We start from the raw sequence: 18,325 nt of genomic DNA on the forward strand, positions 1-18,325 counted from the left end.
ACCCTCCCCATGTGGTAGCTCAACTCTTACCCTCCCCATGTGGTAGCACAGTGGTGTGTTTTTATGACCGTCTCCTTCACTACACTGTAGCTCCTTGAGGGCAGAGTCCATCATACTCACTTATATCTCTAGCACTTAGTGGTGCTCTGTCAAAAATTCCTGAATGCAGGAATGAATAAATGGATGCTTTCCTGCTATACATTATAATGCTAAAGCTAGCATTCTACCATAAGACACTAAAGTACATAAACACATTTCCATCTGAATACTTGGTGAATTCCATTTTCAGTCGGCTAGAGGAGAGACTGGTGTGCACTCCCGAGTCTCAAATTCATAAATACATTTCCTGTGACCCTAAATAAGCTTTATCACTAACTAATACAATTATTGTGTTTGTGGGGGCCTCCTTAGGGAACGTCTGAGTTAGAGGGGAAGAAAATCTTACCTCTCAGTTAGGATGCCTTTAAATTAGCCTATATCCATTTGATAAATGTATCCTCTGCCCCTGACCTCTTCAAATGGAAATCTTTAAACAACTGCCATTTTTTGGTCAAAAATCTTTTCTCTCTACTCACTCTTCCCCATTCTGTTAGGCCTAGGCAATGAATGGTTGCTCACATTCTTATCTCAGTCCCCCACCCCTCTGCCCCAGATTTGTTTAGGTCCCTCAGGATATGATCTCATTACTCATTGTATTCTCTTTCACAGCACTGATCACAGTAATTATCTACAGTGGTTTCTTGCCTCCCTTATGTAATCTGCACGAAGGCAGGAATTTTGCTCAGTATCGAATCCTCAGCACTTAGTATAATGTCCAGCATATGTTAAATCTTTGTATAATATATGTCAAAATAAAACAGAAAAAACAACAATCTGCGAACCAGATAGCAGATTCTTTTCAAAATCCTTCTTTGTGAAGCTGGTCCAATCATTTGTTTCCCTGTACTATGTTTATTCCTTGTGCATCAGTAGTTCTCAGTTGAGAAGTAAGGAGGAGGGTAGGCAGGGCATATTAGAATCACTTGATAACTTCTAAAATTATGTATCTTCCATAGGAAATGTTGATATGTCATACCTACTCCCAATGAGGAGTGTATCAAAAACTTGGGGTTTGGGACAGTTTAGAAAACCTTCCTAAATGATGGGCTCCTGTTGCATGCATATATTAGCTCAGGTAGCAAACCAGAACTGTACTTCTGTATTAGTTATTCTACTAGAATCTATGAGTACCAGGTTTTCTCATTTTTGCTCCTGGGTGCAACAAAATACACATGGTAGGTATACAATAAATGCTTGATGAATTAAACTCTAAAGTATCAAGTTTAAAAACAGAAAATGAGACAGTATGTACCCAGGGAAGTTTGGGAAAGTGATCATAAAAGAAAGCACCCGGTAAGAATTATGGCATATTGAAGGAAGAAGAAATTTTGGTGTAAAGACTGGAGACCACCAACATTCTATACCAAAATAGAGTGATTAGAATCACCAACAATCTGTTGCTCTTTATTTAACAGAGTGCACCGTACATCTCTTCACTCAGTGAGTCATTATTGAAAGTCTATTGTGTGCCCAACATTGTTCTAGGCTCTGGTTACATTTTTATAGGTAATAAAGTATAAATATACAGTCAAGTTTACATGTCTAGGAAAGCACTTCTTTCTTAAAAGGTAATCCAAAAAGTTAATTTAAAATAAACAAACAGCCAAAGAGGAGTGGGAGGTACAGACTTCCAGTTATGGAATGAGTAAGTCACAGGGATGAAAGATACAGCATAGGGAATATAGCTAATGGTATGGTAACATGGTGACAGATGGTAGCTACACTGTGATGAGCACAGCATAATGTATAGAGACACTGAATCACTAACATAGTGATTCATAGTGCACCTGAAACTAATGTAGCATTGTGTATCAACAGTATTTCAATTAAAAGAATAATAAAATAAAATTTCTGTTAGGAAAAAACCCAGCCAAACATAGACACTTACTACATTTGCTGGTCTTGCTTTTCCGTAACCTAATAAAAAATAGCTGAAATGACTTCTAAAAATCATTTTAGAATTAGGACATATTAAAGTAAAAGCCTTCTGCTACAATCTAAATAAAATGTGAGGGGCACCTGGGTGGCTCAGTCGTTAAGCATCTGCCTTCGGCTCAGGTCATGATCCCAGGGTCCTGGGATCGAGCCCCGCGTCGGGCTCCCTGCTCGGCGGGAAGCCTGCTTCTCTCTCTCCCACTCCCCCTGCTTGTGTTCCCTCTCTCACTGTGTCTCTCTGTCAAATAAATAAATAAATAAATAAATAAATAAATAAATAAATAAATAAAATGTGAATTTTTGTAAGTCAAAGCTCCCCCCAAAGGTTAAACCTTATCAACAAATTTTCTGTATCACTGAATGCTCATGCTGTACATTAGATTTAATTAACTATCAGTGCAACTAATCATTTGGTGATTTTATTAGCATTTTCAATAAAGGGATTAAAAAATACATCCCATTTGGTGAAACTAAATTTGCATAAAACATATGGAAATCTGAAGTTAGAGAAAACGCCATTTTTTATTTGTATGAATTTTTTTAGGGAAAAAAAATGCCAATTTTATTTTGTTGCTTTTGAGTCCAATGTAATAATACCTACCTACTGTATGTGAAATGATGAGATAAGGCACAGAAATTGTTCAGCACAGTGCCTGGCACATAGTAATGCTTAATAAATGTAGCTTTTATTACTTGTGGTTGAAGTGGTCTAGGGCAACCATGGTACAATGGTTCCTGTGGACTATAGACCAGGATGGTAGCCATGGTACAGAGACCTAGATACATTCCCACAGATAAAGAACAAATCCTGAAAACCTAATCTATCTCTGTAAATCTCTCTCTGTCTTTAACTTGTTTAAGGAATGGCGTACTAATTCTTGAACCTCAGTTTCCACCCATTGGGTAGAGAATCTGAGAACCAAGAAGAGGAGTAATTCTCCTTTTGGATTGCTGTTTCTGGTAAGACTGAAGTTAGAGCTTAGAAAAAGAAGACCAAAGTTCTAGATTGGGGACCAGAAATATAAAGGCTGAGTGTGCCCATATATACACAAGAATATTTTCCCACATCTACTACTGCTTAAAAGACAGAGGAACGTGCTCCATGTGTTACTATGAGTTAGGGAGGGAGAACTTTTGGCCTCTCTGGAAGGCGATGAAATTAACACTGCACTTCAAGTAGTCAGGAAATCTACTTTCTAGTTTCGGCTCAGTGAAAAACCAGCTAAAAGTGGCTTGACTTCTCTGGTCTTTAACTGCTTTATCTATAAAATGAGGGACTTGGAAAAGAAGACCTCTAAAGTTTCCTTCTTTTAGCTCTAAATTTAGCTATAAAATTCTATGAATCTCGATGACACACAGTATTGCAGAACATACTACATCTCTTTTTTTAAAGCAATCTTTATTTAGTCTCTGAGGCCCTGGGTGGGGGTGGGGGGAGACACTCTGTCTGTTCTATAGATCTAGCACCTGACCTATAGAGCAACTTCTAAAACACTGGCATTCAGTGTCATATACGAGGTAATTAATCACCTACAGAGAATTCATATATCTTGGTTTAAAAAAAAATGTCAGTATCAAAATCAGTATGTAGCCTTCAGGAAGAATAGGTTTGGTAGAGACTCAATTTCTGGTGAAATACATTAGCTTACCTTTGCATAATACAATTTTACTGAACTGAATGCAATTCACTACTAGCTTATGACAGATTCAATATTGTGTATTTAGTACTGATTTACTGGACACACAAACTCCAAGCAGATTTAGATACCCTGTTCTTTGGATCTTGGTACAGTGCTAAGAAACAGTATTTCTTAATGACAATAATGTGTCTTTTAAACACCTACCTAATTGTAGGAGCATTTAAAGACAAATGTTACTTAATTATAAAGATGAATTAAAGCAGTTTTCAGGGCGCCTGGGTGGCTCAGTTGGTTAAGCGACTGCCTTCTGCTCAGGTCATGATCCCGGAGTCCCGGGGTCTAGTCCCACATCAGGCTCCCGGCTCGGCGGGAAGCCTGCTTCTCCCTCTGACCCTATCCCCTCTCATGCTGTTTCTCTCTCTCTCCCTCTCTCTCTCAAATAAATAAATAAAATCTTAAAAAAAAAAAATTAAAAAAAAAGTTTTCAAAACTATAAATTAATAGAAAACAGAAGAATGAATTGAGTCTTACTAAAAGTATTTTTGTCTTTCAACACATAAGGGGTGACTTTGCAATCATACTTTTGACAATTGGTAAGGCTATGTCTCATGGTTAATTTTAACATGCTGGTTTTACAAAAGCCTTATCATGTAAATAAGGACATATAACACTATTGGTTATAATATGGTTGTTGCCAATAAAAGTTATGTTTTTCTACCTCTCTTTCTCGAGAAAAAACTTGTGCCTTTTGAGGTTTTGCAGGATTTGGGAATCTAATAACTATCATTTTCTAGCTCCTCTACGTTAAACAAGAAGCAGCCTTAGCACCAGTATTATTCAGGGGTAACGTTTTCAAACTATTTGCAGAGGACATTTAAACATTTGTCTAGGTTTCTTTCCAAAGTAGAGATGGGCAAAACACCTCTGCCTCACATGACCCAATCTCCGGTTCCCCGAAGTCTTGCCTGGTATCATTTAATTCATTCACTGAACACCAGTTTGATGCAAGACACTGCTAGACAGACTGGACTGGGGAACACAGGATGAAAGGCCGTGTCTAGTAGGGGAGAACCTACATATACATGGATTATTCTCTCTTCACCAGCTCTTTCCCTTCCACCAAAGCAGAGGTTGAAGATTCTGACCCTAGTTATAACCTCCTCCTTGGGCCATCTTTCCTCCACCACTGAAGTTACTGGAAGAGGAGTCTTCCTTCTCCGCCTGTGTTTGTCACTATTTACATCCCAACCTACTGCAATCTTGCCTACACCTCATTTAAATTTCCAAAACTTTGCTCTTAAAAGTCCCTTATGTTTTTTCTGACAGCCAGATCTAGGGGCCTCTTCGCAGTTCTCGTTTCTGTTGAGCTCTCCAGCATTCTCCCAGCATTTGCTACTGTTGACCTTCTCCACTCTCTTACTTTAAATTTGTTCTCATAGTGGTTTCTGCTTTTCTGGTTCTCCTATCTTTCTGCCTGTTTTCCAGACCTTTTTTTGATGGCCCCTCTTCCTTCCCTTCTGTTGTTCCTAGTTCAATCTTCTCTCTGACTCACCAAATGTGCTAATGACTGCTGAGATTTGGACTCTGAGTTTTCTCTTGTTTCTATATTCCTTTATACATGGATGCTAGATATCCTGTAAAACCCTCAAATGCAACCTTAAAAATGAACTTTTGATTTTCCCCTCTCTACTGTCTCCTCATTCTGTTTCCCTTTCTTGGTTAATTCATCCTGTCACCCAACTAGACACCCTGAACAATTTCTGACAACCTCTCTTTCCCTCAGACACTTGTATTCATTGGTCATGCTCTGGTACTTTTCTCAATTTCCTTTCTCCTCACTCACCCTTCCCACTGTCTTAATGCATGATATTTCATTTGTCCTCTGACAAATTTCCCTATTTCTCTCTCTATCCTCTTCACAGTTGTCAGTAGTTTAGTTTTTGGAATATCGATCTGATCGTTCCCTTGCTTTAGAAAGCAGAGTGTGGTTTCACAGGAAAGGTATAAAACACACAGAAGAGGAAGGCGGGGGGAATAGGAAGTCTTATGGAAGAAGGCATTTCAGCTGGGTCTTGAATGCCAGGTAGAGTTGTGACAGGGAACCAAAAGACATAATAAACAGAGGCCCAGAGCTATTCCACCACAGAGCACTGTGCAGGCATGGCAAAGTACACAGTTTACCCGACGTGTAAGTTGGAAAAGGCAGTGGTGGGAAAAGGAGGTGGAGGCTAGCGTGGGCAACCATGAATGCCTGCTGGTCTGAGCACACAGCTGCCATGTGTCGGGACTTCTTTATTTGGTGAAATTTTCTGAAAATTAACATTTGGGTAATTTTCCTTTATGTTACAAAGAAGACTAAAGAAAAAAACCTAACACACTGGAGTTTAAACTTATTTGCAATTCACGCTTTTCTTTTTTACAAGGAAGGAGAGAATTGCCTTAAAAAATGCTGAGTGCCACAAATATCTGTGAAACCATTTTTCTGGATTTTTATGAAGCTGCTGAGAGATTATTTTTAAAGTTGTCAGTCTTTATATAATAGAATGTCCTGATCAGTAAAGCTAAGATTTCACTAATTTTTATATTTATGAAAAGCATCATTTTCATTCAAATCTCAGTGGCACAGGGAAAACCTAGCTGAGTGACTCAGAAGTAACAAGTTAATTCTTCTCTACCTCACATTATTTTTTTAAAATGAACAGCCTACACTTATAATTTTATTATTTAGTTCATACATGGAAAGCAGCTCCAAAGACAAAAATATTCACTAGTCAAAGTTCTTAGTGAATAAATTATCTTATCAAAAATAAAGAAGACACATTTTAAAAATATGATTAATGTCAGGGATCTTGACAGCAGGACTTTAAAACAAAAATTATACTAAGAAAAAATACAAAAGTGTGTGTGAGGGCCCATTTGACTGAAGAAACTACATTAATCTATGAGGGTATTTTTATCAGGATTCTGTAGATAACAGCTTCACTAATTCAAAATGAACAAGTAGCAGGTGATGCTGTGATCATGTGGTAAGTCACATGTACCTCTAGGTAGGCCAGGAAGCTGGGTCTTGATTTCTCCTTTACTTTCATTTGGAGATTCCCTCTAAATATATCTGACAGGGTATTGAATTGACTGTGCTTAGCATGACTCAGGAAGACAGGGGAGCGATCAGTGGAACTGACCCGTGGTCTAGAAATGATGGCATGTTAAATGATCAAAACAATTGCAACACGTGTTTATCTTGATCACTACAGAAAAACAAAAAATTTGCGCACAAAGCACATAGTCCAACACTTGGGTGCTTTTCCTACTCAATGCTGAAAATAGATCTCTGAGAAACAACTGGATTCCCAAGTGTAAGAATTCTGAAATCCTTCTGTCCTACGATGTTTAGGCTACACATCACAATCAAAACAAAAGTTCCATCTGAAGATGGAACCATATGCCATTAGCCATTTATACTTTCTTCAGCCCTGACTGCTTTGGATTTGTACTCTGAGGCTACATCATTATGTGACCATCAATTGAGCAATTGTTCAGAACATCCAGAAGGCCTGATTCAGGCATATGGATTATATTTTTACAGCACCAAGACATACAGGTGGAAACTTTTAAATTCAGGTAGTCAACAGATGCCAGATACCTACATATTGGAGAAAATGGTAACAATGTCTATAAAATATGGTCCAGTTTGTTGAAAAGTGAAAAAATCAGGGAGGTAGTTTGTTTGAGTTATGTAGACTCATAGAACTTTTGAAGTTGAAAGGATTTAGCAATCCTTGTTTCAGTGATTTTTCAACAATGTTCCCCTGGGCCCTGAAGGTTCCTTGAAGGTTACTTCAGAAGCCTCATTTAAGGCTGGGAGTGGGTGGCTAGTGCACAAGCTACGTGCATCAGATGGATTAAATGGAGACTGAAGAGCAGAAACAACAGTAACAGAGAATGGAGTAAATTACTTTGGGAGGACGTTCATCTCTTCTGTGTCTACTGAAAGCATCGAGGTGCTGATTTTGGTATAACAGTAGAAGGCTCTTGATAAGTTGGGTGGGTTATTACAGTAAGGGCCATTCACATAAAACATTAATAAATTAACAAAATAGTTTTAAATAGTTACTACAACCTCTTAGAAAACTTTGTATTTGGACATGTTTCCCTTCTCAGGATAACAGGCAAAACTACTCAAAACCTCGCTGTTATGTTTCCCTTCTTGTGCACAGATCAAATGGATGTTTTCTGTGTAGCAAACACATTCCCATAAAAACCTCTTAGAAGGGATTTTCTTAGTCACAGTTGCAATCTTGTAAATGTTGAACTTCGTAAGTCTTTGATGCCAGAACATTTAATTCCTTTTTTTTTGTCTTTCCAAGAAGAACTAACTGAACACTCCCTATCAAGATTGCTCTTCTATCTAAATAGAATAAAGTAATTGTCATATGAAGTCAAATGATGACTTTATTATTAAGTTTATGGGCTTTCTTTGACTTTTCTGGGAAGAGAAAATTATACCATCAATACTACATAGATTGTTGGGCTTTAAATATTATTTGCCTATAAACAATAAGCAAAAGGAGAAGTATTTTATGTGAATGTGTGCAAGCAACAGGAAATAAATGTTATGTGAAGTGACAAATTTTTAAAGGGCAAAAAATAAATACCATTAAAAGCAGAAATGGCATGCTTTTCTAGGCAGTCTTAGTAATAATGATTTCAAAGTCAAAGATTTCTTCATAAAGATAAAATAAGTTTACTGCAACTTGATTGCATCATCTAAAATATAACCCTTGACTTGAAAATGTGTCCTTATGCTTTATGAAGTCTGAAACAGAAAGGAAATTGATGGAATCAAACCAGTAAATTATTTTGCAATCAATGACTGCAGTTGTATGCTGCTACACAGCAGATGTAATCAATTGTGAGGAAAGTCAGACCAAATCTCCATCCTGCCCAGTAGAGCTGATACATCTCTTCATAATACATTCTTGCCTTTAGAGGAAATGACCCATATAAATTATAAAACTATAATTTTGCGAGCTATTTTTAAAGAGTTGGATATCAACCAATTAGTGATTCTCAAATATTCTGAAGATGTCCACTGTGAAAACCAAACATCTGCACAATGGAATAAAACTTTAATTTTCACAGATGCTTTGGAGTCCTAACATATGAAGATTGACTTCAAATATTATTCTCTCACCAGATCAGTTTTGACACAGGTGAAGGCAAAAGAAAGAAAAAAAATAGGATATCCAGTGAACTGAGACTTCAGATTTTATTTGATCACTTTGGCATTTTATATTTCTTGAGCCCATAATGCGTTTTCAAAAAACTAATACTTGACAAATATAAAACTATCAAGTTACTATCAAACTTGCTTTGTGACTTTGTTAACCCCAATCTGAGCTAAATGGAAATCCAGAACTATTTCTTCAAACAGGCCTAGGTTCTGTGATTTTACTGAGTTAGTTCTACAGTTCATGAAAACAAGGGTCTTCTCAGGTCATCTACATTCTTTCTCTTAAGTTGACACTCCTTGATTTTAGATATGGCTTTAAAAAACAAAGTTTTATTCTCTATGTTTCTATGGACACTAAAGTTTTGTGGAATCTTAAAATTCTTTGCTTTATCCGTAAGTCTGCATGCTCCTCGAAGTCAAGGATACTGCTATGCCTATAACTATCTTTGCACAGTAAAGAGGGGAAAAAAAGATATATTCTAAATTCTGATACACCATTTAAAGTTCCATACCCAGAAACCTGCAGAATTTTCTTACATTTAAAGTATAAAGAAACTACTGATTCACACAAGCATAATTCTGTTTTTAATGCTATTAAAGCAATACAAAAAATCACAATCATTACATTCATTTTAAAATACTAGTTATTTCTATCATTTCTCATATTTTCAAGTCTTTTCTCCCATCATGGCAGATGCCCAACCACAGAGAGAAGGATTCTACACTAAAAGCCTAGACTCTGACCAAAATGAGAAATGCTTTATCAGCATATACTATTCTGAAATCTGGCATTTTGTGGGAAACTGTGCACATTTTCAGCAGTGGCCCTAGAGGCCACTGATCTGGCAGCCATAATGAGAACAGTGAAGTATGTATGCTAAGCGTTCACTTACCATTGTGAGACATTCCCACAGCAAGGCATTTCTGAAACCGACAGTACTGACATTTATTTCTACTTTTTTTGTGGATCCGACAGTTAAGGTCACACCTATCATAAATGAGCTTCAATCTGATTGTCCTCCGGAAGAAACCCTGCAAAAGGATATGGAAAAAAGAAGCAAAGCTTAGGTCTTTATGACACATGGAAGCAGCAACATTTGTCTAAAGACACACTGGCCTAGGTAACAGAAAAGGTAGGCTTTGTTACTGGTGACTTCAGACAAGCCACTTAACTGCCAGTTTTCTTTGCTATAACATACAGAACCAGAAGATCTCCAGTGTCCTTCTTTAGCTCTGAAACAGTGACCATATCCAACTGATGTCATTCAATGTATCTTGGCTCTACACTTGGATCTCAGCATGCTCTAAGAAGTGCTCTGGATTTAATGTAATGCAAATAAAACACCATGTAATCAGTTCAGTCTCTCTGCAGATCATTCCAACAGCATGCCCCAGCCTTTATTATTGTGCTAAGCCATTTGGCAAAGTTATAATCACTTCATCCTAAAACATGATCAGGGCCAATAAAAATCCACATGTGGATAATTTTTTAGAATTCTCTATGTTGCATAATTTCCTACAGAATTGGTTTCATTTACTTATGCAGTTGAAAGAGTGCTCCATAACTGTTGTAACCTACAACAACAACAAAAAAGATAATAGGAAAGAACAGGAGAAGTAATATATAAATCCTCAGACAATGGACTGCCATCTCAAAATAGCAAATAGGTCCATTTGAGGCTAATTGAATTCTGCTGTATTTATACTTTATTGAAAGACCTGAAAGAAATTTTAATTGGAAATATTTGCTAACTCCATTTTTTGTTGTTGTTGTCAAAGTGTTCTTACTCATTTCCACTGTGCTCATCTCCATGAAACTCAATTCTTAACTCTTTCAAATGTTATCTGGCCCTGTTTGGTACAAAAATCCCTGAACTAGTATTGGTTCTGCCACTGACTTGCATTTTCACTTTCTCCACATTTGTATCTTGAATTCTAGACAAGTATTTCTACTGCTTACTTGACACGTCACTTGGAAATCTAACAGCTACCTCAAACCCAGCACGTCCAACATTGAAACTCTGGATCGTACCCCTGCAAACTCATTTCACTGGCAGCTTTCACCATCTCAGGTGGTACAACCACCCTCTGAGTCTCTCAAGCCAAACTTTTTTTTCAAGCCAACCTCCTTGAAGTCACTCCTGACTTCCTTCTCTCACGTGGAAGGCTCTTCCTCTAAATATACACCTACTTATTCTCCTCACTGCCTTCAAGTCTTGCCAACATCTCAACTTCTCAGTGAGGCTTACACGCCCTTATTTAATACTGTGGCCTGTCCTTGCCCCCACCTCTCAACTAGACCTCCTGGTCTCCTTCACTCTACTCTAGTTTTTCTTTTTTTTTTTTTCCCCAATAGCACTTAGGACTTTCTAACATACCATATAATTTACTTATTATATTTAAGTGCTTGTTTTCTGCCCTTCCCCCCCTGCCCAATTAAAATTGTGAGCTCCATGGGGAACCACTGGATATGACCCAAATACCAACAGTAGTCTTCTATTAAAATCTGTTGAATGAAGATGTACGTCACTTAACTTCCTTTCTGGGCCATCTCTGATATTTTTCTACCCTAAACCATGACTGAGATACCACAAGGCCATTGGCATACTCTCTTCCTTTTCTGTTATCTTATTAAATGTAATATTAATTACAAACATGTAAAAAATACATGTAATTATAAAACATAAGATAATTATCACACATAAGCCCATTGCCAAGATTTAAAATCATGACTGGAAATTCTTCCTCTATCCAAATCCTGCCTTCTGTGTCCCCTTGACAAAGTAATCATTATTCTCAATTTTGTGTTTATTGTTTTCTTGACTTTTAAGAAAATACAGTTTTATCACACTATTGGTAAAAACTGAATAATACACTGATCAGTTATGCTTGTTTGGGGGCTTTATTAAATGGTATGATATGGGGAGCCTGGGTGGCTCAGTCACTAAGCGTCTGTCTTCAGCTCAGGTCTTGATCCCAGGGTCCTGGGATTGAGCCCCGCATCGAGCCCCACATTGGGCTCCCTGCTTGGCAGGCCTGCTTCTCCCTCTCCCACTCCCCCTGCTTGTGTTCCCTCTCTTGCTGTGTCTCTGTCAAATAAATAAATAAAATCTTAAAAAAAAAATAAATGGTATGATACTTCATATAGTATTTTGGGATTTTCATTTTTTTTTTAAATTTAGTATTAGGTTTCTAAAATTTATCTACTTTCTTGTGAAAAGCTAGGATCTCTTCATTTTCACAATTTCATAATATTCTACCGTATATCTATTCCACAATTTATTGATATCTTCTCATGTTGATGGATGTTTAAGTTATTGCCAATATTTTGCTATTACGAACAGTGCTTCGATAAATATTCTTGTAAATGTTTTATGATGCACATGTACAAGAGTTTCCTAGGAGTGGAGTTTTTTTGGATTGTACAATAAGTGAATGTGAAATTTTACAAGGTCATGCCAAACTGTTTTCCAGAGTGATTTTATCAATATACATTCCCTCTAACAATTGGTATTTGTCAGACTTCTTAATTCTTGATAATGCAGTATGTGTACAATAGAATCTAAGTGTGATCTTAATTTGTATTTTCCTGATTTTTCATTTCCTATTGTCCAATTGTATCTTCCTTAAAACTGAATATTAGAAATTTCTTTATATATTCTTGACACTAATCTGTTGTCTGTTCCAGGTGCTGCAAATATCTTCTGCTCTCTATGGTTTAACTATCCTTGAAATTTACTATTTCAGTCTCTCGGTTTTTTCGAGCCTGTAAACAGTTTCATTTCTCTCTCACTGTTGAAAGATTACAGAGAACTCCGTTATCTTCTATCTCCCTTCGGATCCCATGATCTTTGTGCTTCCACTGTTGCTGTGGAGAGGTCTACTGTCAATTGACTTTGAAGTGTTTTTTTTTTTTTTTTTTTTCTTTTCTCTTTGGTTGCTTTTATACACTCTCTTAGTTTTCAGTGTTCTGCAGTTTTACTGCAGCTCGTCTCAGAATGGACTTCTTCTGATTTATTCTCTTGGACGTGTTTTCTGCATCATGGTTTCACTTGTCAAGTTCTGACATGAATTAGAGAAGTGTTAGACCTTATTCTAGCCTTCAATATTTCTGAACTTCTTTACATTTTCCATCTTTTTGTCATCAATTACTCACTAACATTGATTGCAAAAGTAAACATCAAAACAACAGTCAAATAAGATCACAAAAGCTACATAATTACAGTGAGGAAAAAAAGGGAAATATTTCTCACCAAATTTCATCAGTGAGAATAGTTCTGTACATTACTCTTCTATTGATTCATGAAGAAGACACACTTTTCTAATACTCAAAGATCCTATGAATCCTTCAAGAACTAAGAGGCTTCAAAGTCTAGCAGATTCTGGACAGGACGTATTCTTAAGGCACTGTGATTCTCCATTTCAGTAATTTCTTTTCATGTACCTTCCAGTTCAGTAGTCCTTTCTTCTGCTAGGTCCAACAGCTATTTTCACTGAATTTTTATTTCAATAATTATATTTTTCACTGTTTAAGTTTCACTTCACTAAATAAATTGATTTATTTTCAAATATGCCTGGTCATTCCTAGTAGTCTGTTGTTGCTGGTTCATTGCTGTGATTCTGCCCTCTTTCTTGAAACAGTTCATACACACCTGTTTTATATTCTCTATCAGGCAATCCCAATTACCTGCTCTCCTTGTATAGGGGTGGAGGGGTCTAAATCTGTTTTTGCTTATTTTTGATAAGTGTCATTCAAGTTGATTGACTTCTTAATGTGCTCACTGACTGATATTTTATTTTAAACTCATATATTGACCTTCAACTGTGGGAATCCTATCGGATCTAAATTGGAAATTCTTTCCTCCAAAAAGAATTTGCAGATGCTACTCTAGGAAGCCGGAGGTGCCAGTGACTTGTGACTATTTCAAATTCCCTTGAGACGGCTGACTGAATTTAAAAGCCCTAGACTCAGCTCCCCCTCGTTGATGGCTCTGGATACTGTTCTAGGTATCTCTCTCTGGGGCAGTGCCGCACCTCAGGACTCCTTTGGGCATCTGCCACAAGAGAAACCCTGCCTCAGTAAGTGTGTCTGCAGCCCACAGGTCAAGACCTAGAGTTTTTGTTTGTTTGTTTGTGTTGCTATTGTTGGTTGTTCGGGAGAAGTTCTCCCTACCCTTGTGAGATCAGCAATATCTCATAGATTAGGTCCTACAGAGGATCTGCTGGAACTTGAAGCCTCCTTAATTCTCAAAGTGTTCTGAGGACCTCTGGATATTAAAAAGGTATTTTTTTTTCCACTTACTAATAGAAGGCTCATGTACAGAACTATTCTCACTGATAAATCCTGGTGGGAAATTTTGTTTTGATTTTTGCCATTGTGATCATATATGTTTTATGATGTTCTTTGACTGCTTTTTAAAATTTTCACTTCTAAAAACTGATCTCCATGGTGGAAAATGCTGCTTGGCTAGCTGAGAATGGGGCAGGTCCCAGAGTAGTCAGTTATTTGGCATAGCTGGAGAGGAAGGGTTTTTGATGAGAGAATTATGTTATTTAAGTTTAACCCTTACAATGCAGTTTTGTTTTGACTCATACGACATCTTTCAAAGTGTTTCATATTATTTTTTATGATGACTCAGGGTCTTTCAATGTTAAAGGAAAATAATTCTGGATATTATTTATGTACTGCACATGTACATAAAATCACAAACTGAATATATACACACTTCAGCACACAGCTTTGAAGTTGCTTTTACTTTTCTTTTTCAAAACACCTAGTTCATGATAGCCAACTGTATTCTTATACTTTATTTCAAGAAACCTAGTGAGGAAGATATAAGGCTCTTAGAGTGCTTTTCTGTACAGTTATTTATTGATTTGAAGAATGAAGCAGGCTTCCCTGAGGTTTCTTCATGTTGCTGATCAAGAAAACACTCTTTAACAACACTCTTACTTATTATTTTAGAGTCCATAAAACTATGTGCAATTTCAACAATTTAGTCTTTTGATGACCACAAAGTCTGTGAACTGGTGTGATGGAAATGCATGAATCACCATGGCAGAAAAAAAATTTTTTTTTTTGCTATAGATTTATTCCAAAGTCGTCATATTTGTGAGAAGGTGATGGCTGCTTTTTTGCTTTTGCCTTATAAAAATTTTTCTCCAACTTCTCCTTAATTGCTTTACTTTTAACAAAACTTTTAACTTAGGTGCAATGAGACCCTAGTTAATTTTATGGTGAGATTAAAAGTCTTGTGCTGGTCCTGTGTTTGGCTTTCTTATGAAGTGGTATGGCCCAGAGAAGCTCAATTCATGAGCTCCCATGGCAGGTATGAATATACTAAAAACCCTTCCTGACTTAGGGCCCTTCAAAGAACTACAAAAACAGATTACACTGTATTATATAGTAGATTGTACTTATATCTTTAGGTAAGTCTATGGTTCTAAAATGATCTTTCACTAAAGATACAAAAATAAGATGAAACCTTCTAGAAAATGATTAAGTGTCCAATTTGTAAGCAGTAAGTGACAGCTTTGCAAGCTCTAAGGTGGATGTATTATTCAGGAGCCAAAGGTTATATTTTACCTAAGTCTGCAATATTAATGACCCAAGAATCTGTCGCTATTCCACTTTAATCCAAGCCTAATCTTTTTATTCCTGTTTGATTTTTGGCAAGAATCACTAATATAAACCTGTTCCATGTGCACTGTAAAACTGTTCCAGAAGACCTACTAACTAACAGCTATCATAAGCAATATTGTAACTATTCTTTTCAATCCATCATTTAGTATGCAGGTTGATGGTTAACTGTATTTTAATTATGGGCATATCCTACATCCTACCAAAATGGCAGATGTTAAACAGCCAAGGCACCCTTTAGAAAATACATATGAGTCAAACACTTGTTAATTTCACTTTCCTGGCTTTTTATTGAGTACTGTCAATAAGCTAAGAAGATATCTTTGATTGCTGGTAGCCACTGGTCTAAATTAGCTGCATTCAGACTGTGGCGACAATTTTGTTTAGTTCCAAAGTAGCAATCCCTCAATCTCTTATAACAGCAGTTCTCAAACTTTCCGGTCTCAGGACTCTTTTACTCTCTTAAAAATTATTGAGAACCCCATGAGTTTTGGTTTATGTGGGCTGTATCTACTGACACTTATCAGACTAGAAATTAAAACTGAGAGATTGTTATGTACAAGGACCTAACAAGCAAACATTCCATGAGCCACCAAACTATGTTACCATCCATGTCATGTAGTTTCTGGAACACTCCACGGACACTTCTGAGAGAAAGAGTGAAAATGGTAAATGACAACTGAATATTATTATAAAAATAGTTTCAACATCATGGATGCCTTGGAAAGGTCTTAGGGACCCCTAGAGGCTTCTAGACCACATTTAGAGAACTGCTGACTTATACTTGGAGAAGCCAAATTATATTATTCCACTAACATTTTTCTTATTCTTATCTTTAAAATGAGTAGATGTCTATTTCCCCTTCTAAGGTCAGTGCAACCTTCCTTGCATTTTAGTCCTGGAAGTCTGTAATCCAGGGTATTCTTGAGATCTGATTAAATGTTCACTCTCCATCTCTGCCTCAGCACCCTTTCTGTTTCTAACTTGATGGCATTTGGACTATGTCCTTCTTCTTCTCCTTCTTGCTATTTTTCTTCTTTGCTCGCTTTTATTTTCTAAGTTTTTGTGCCCTCAGAACTTAGCTTTTATTACTATAATCAGCTATTGTCTTTTCAAGTTTTAGCTGTTATCAGTAATGTTAACTCCCCACAAATATCTGACTAACAGAATCATGGCAGAACTATTTGCTTAAATGTTCTAGTTTTCTAAGTGTTTCACCAGCCCATAAAAAACAATAATGCACTGTGGAAACTTAGCCATCACACTGTTTTGCTTATCAACATAGATTACCAAGATGACCAAACGGAATGGTTTGTTCAGGTATTTCTCAGAATTTAGCAACAATTTACTCAAAAATTATGTAAATCTAACACAATAAAACAGCATGTTCTCACAACTCATTGGAATCTTAAATAACTGGCTATACATAATGATTTCAGAGATCACAGATATTTTAGTTTGGTTTTAATCACACAGTGAATAGGTTTTAGTGTTTTAAATGAAAGTGTCTCTTGCCAATGGTATTTCAAAAACTCATTTTGGAATTTTAGACCTTGAAAATGAATTAGACCTTGGACAGCTGCTAATCCAACCAAGTCATTTTACGCATGAGGTGATGGAGGGCCGAAGTGTTTATGTGATTGGCTAGTAACTCTGGGCAAGTGGCTAGGTGACTACTAGCTTGTCTCTTTTCACTTTATTAAGTTGCCTTTAGTAATACACTATTTGAAGAGATTCTAGAGATTATCAAATTCAACCCCATCATTTTATAGATGCAAAAACTTAGGCAGAATATAGTTTAAAAATGATATATGCTAAAGCATCTTGCACAATATCTGGTACATAGTAGAAATCAATAAATATTAATTTCAGACCCTAGATGTTCCAACACCTACCTAACTGGTGTTGTATATCTTTATTCTGAATAAAAAGCTCAACTGAGGATCGAATCTGATCTTATATAGGCAGTATTTTATACGGTAAATATTTATGAACAATTTATTCTGAGTCTTGGAGTATATAATAAATACTATTGATTCACTGAGTATATTAAAATTAATTATTTTAAAAGACTACCTATTAAAATATGAATGTTAAAAATTTCTTAATAATTGGGCAGAATATTACTAAATGTTTGAGCTTTCAAAAATACACTTTTCACAAAGAATGGAGGACAAATAGTATCTCCCTTCCAGAATAGTTATATCCCTCTGCCTGTCCATAATACATGTCTCAAACTGATGCTGAAATAAGAATACACAGAGCACTGGCTTAGGAATCATAAGATGCATGTTCCGGTCCTAGTTCTGCCACTTACTAATGGAAGACCATGGCGAGTTTCACTAATTCATAATTTCTACATCTGTCAAGTGGCCATCAAGAAGCTCAACCTCACAGGGCTGTTCTAGGCATCAAATGAAGTATCTATTTATCTAATCTGTCAAGCCTTATAAAAACAAAGTAACACATGGAATAGTGAGAAAACAAAAACAAAAACAAAACTGGAGGATTAAAAAAGTATGGATTCTGGGCCAGCTCATGTCTTTGCCATGACACATTGAATAAGTCACTTTTTTTTTTTTTTTTAACCTGCAAGATGCAAGCAATGAACTAGATCCGTGGCTCAAGGACCAATTTGGAGAAAGGGAAGTGAGGCAAAGCAGCTCTGCTTTTACCAATTTTCTTAGGTTTTCAAATAAATCATTTGAAGAATGGGTTTTACCAAAACAACAACAACAAAAGTTTTATCTCAATTCCTTGCTATGTGTTCACAACAAG

At 36.5% G+C, this 18,325-nt stretch overlaps 1 protein-coding gene across 4 annotated transcripts in view; it reads right to left on the reverse strand.

Annotated features, from left to right (window-relative positions):
* The window catches only part of PPARG (peroxisome proliferator activated receptor gamma), a 131,503-nt gene that overhangs the window by 28,625 nt on the left and 84,553 nt on the right, over positions 1-18,325 (reverse strand). For 3 of the 4 annotated variants that reach the window (XM_034997700.1, XM_034997699.1, XM_034997701.1), the window contains one exon: positions 9,801-9,939. In XM_034997700.1, coding sequence (XP_034853591.1) covers positions 9,801-9,939 — 139 coding nt within the window. Of the gene's footprint in view, positions 1-9,800; positions 9,940-18,325 lie in introns of those variants that run through there. The other variant, XM_034997702.1, reaches the window with a different exon arrangement.

The sequence above is a fragment of the Mirounga leonina genome, unplaced genomic scaffold (assembly GCF_011800145.1).
Source record: "Mirounga leonina isolate KUSES-001 unplaced genomic scaffold, KU_Mleo_1.0 Mir_94, whole genome shotgun sequence".
Lineage (NCBI taxonomy): Eukaryota > Metazoa > Chordata > Mammalia > Carnivora > Phocidae > Mirounga > Mirounga leonina.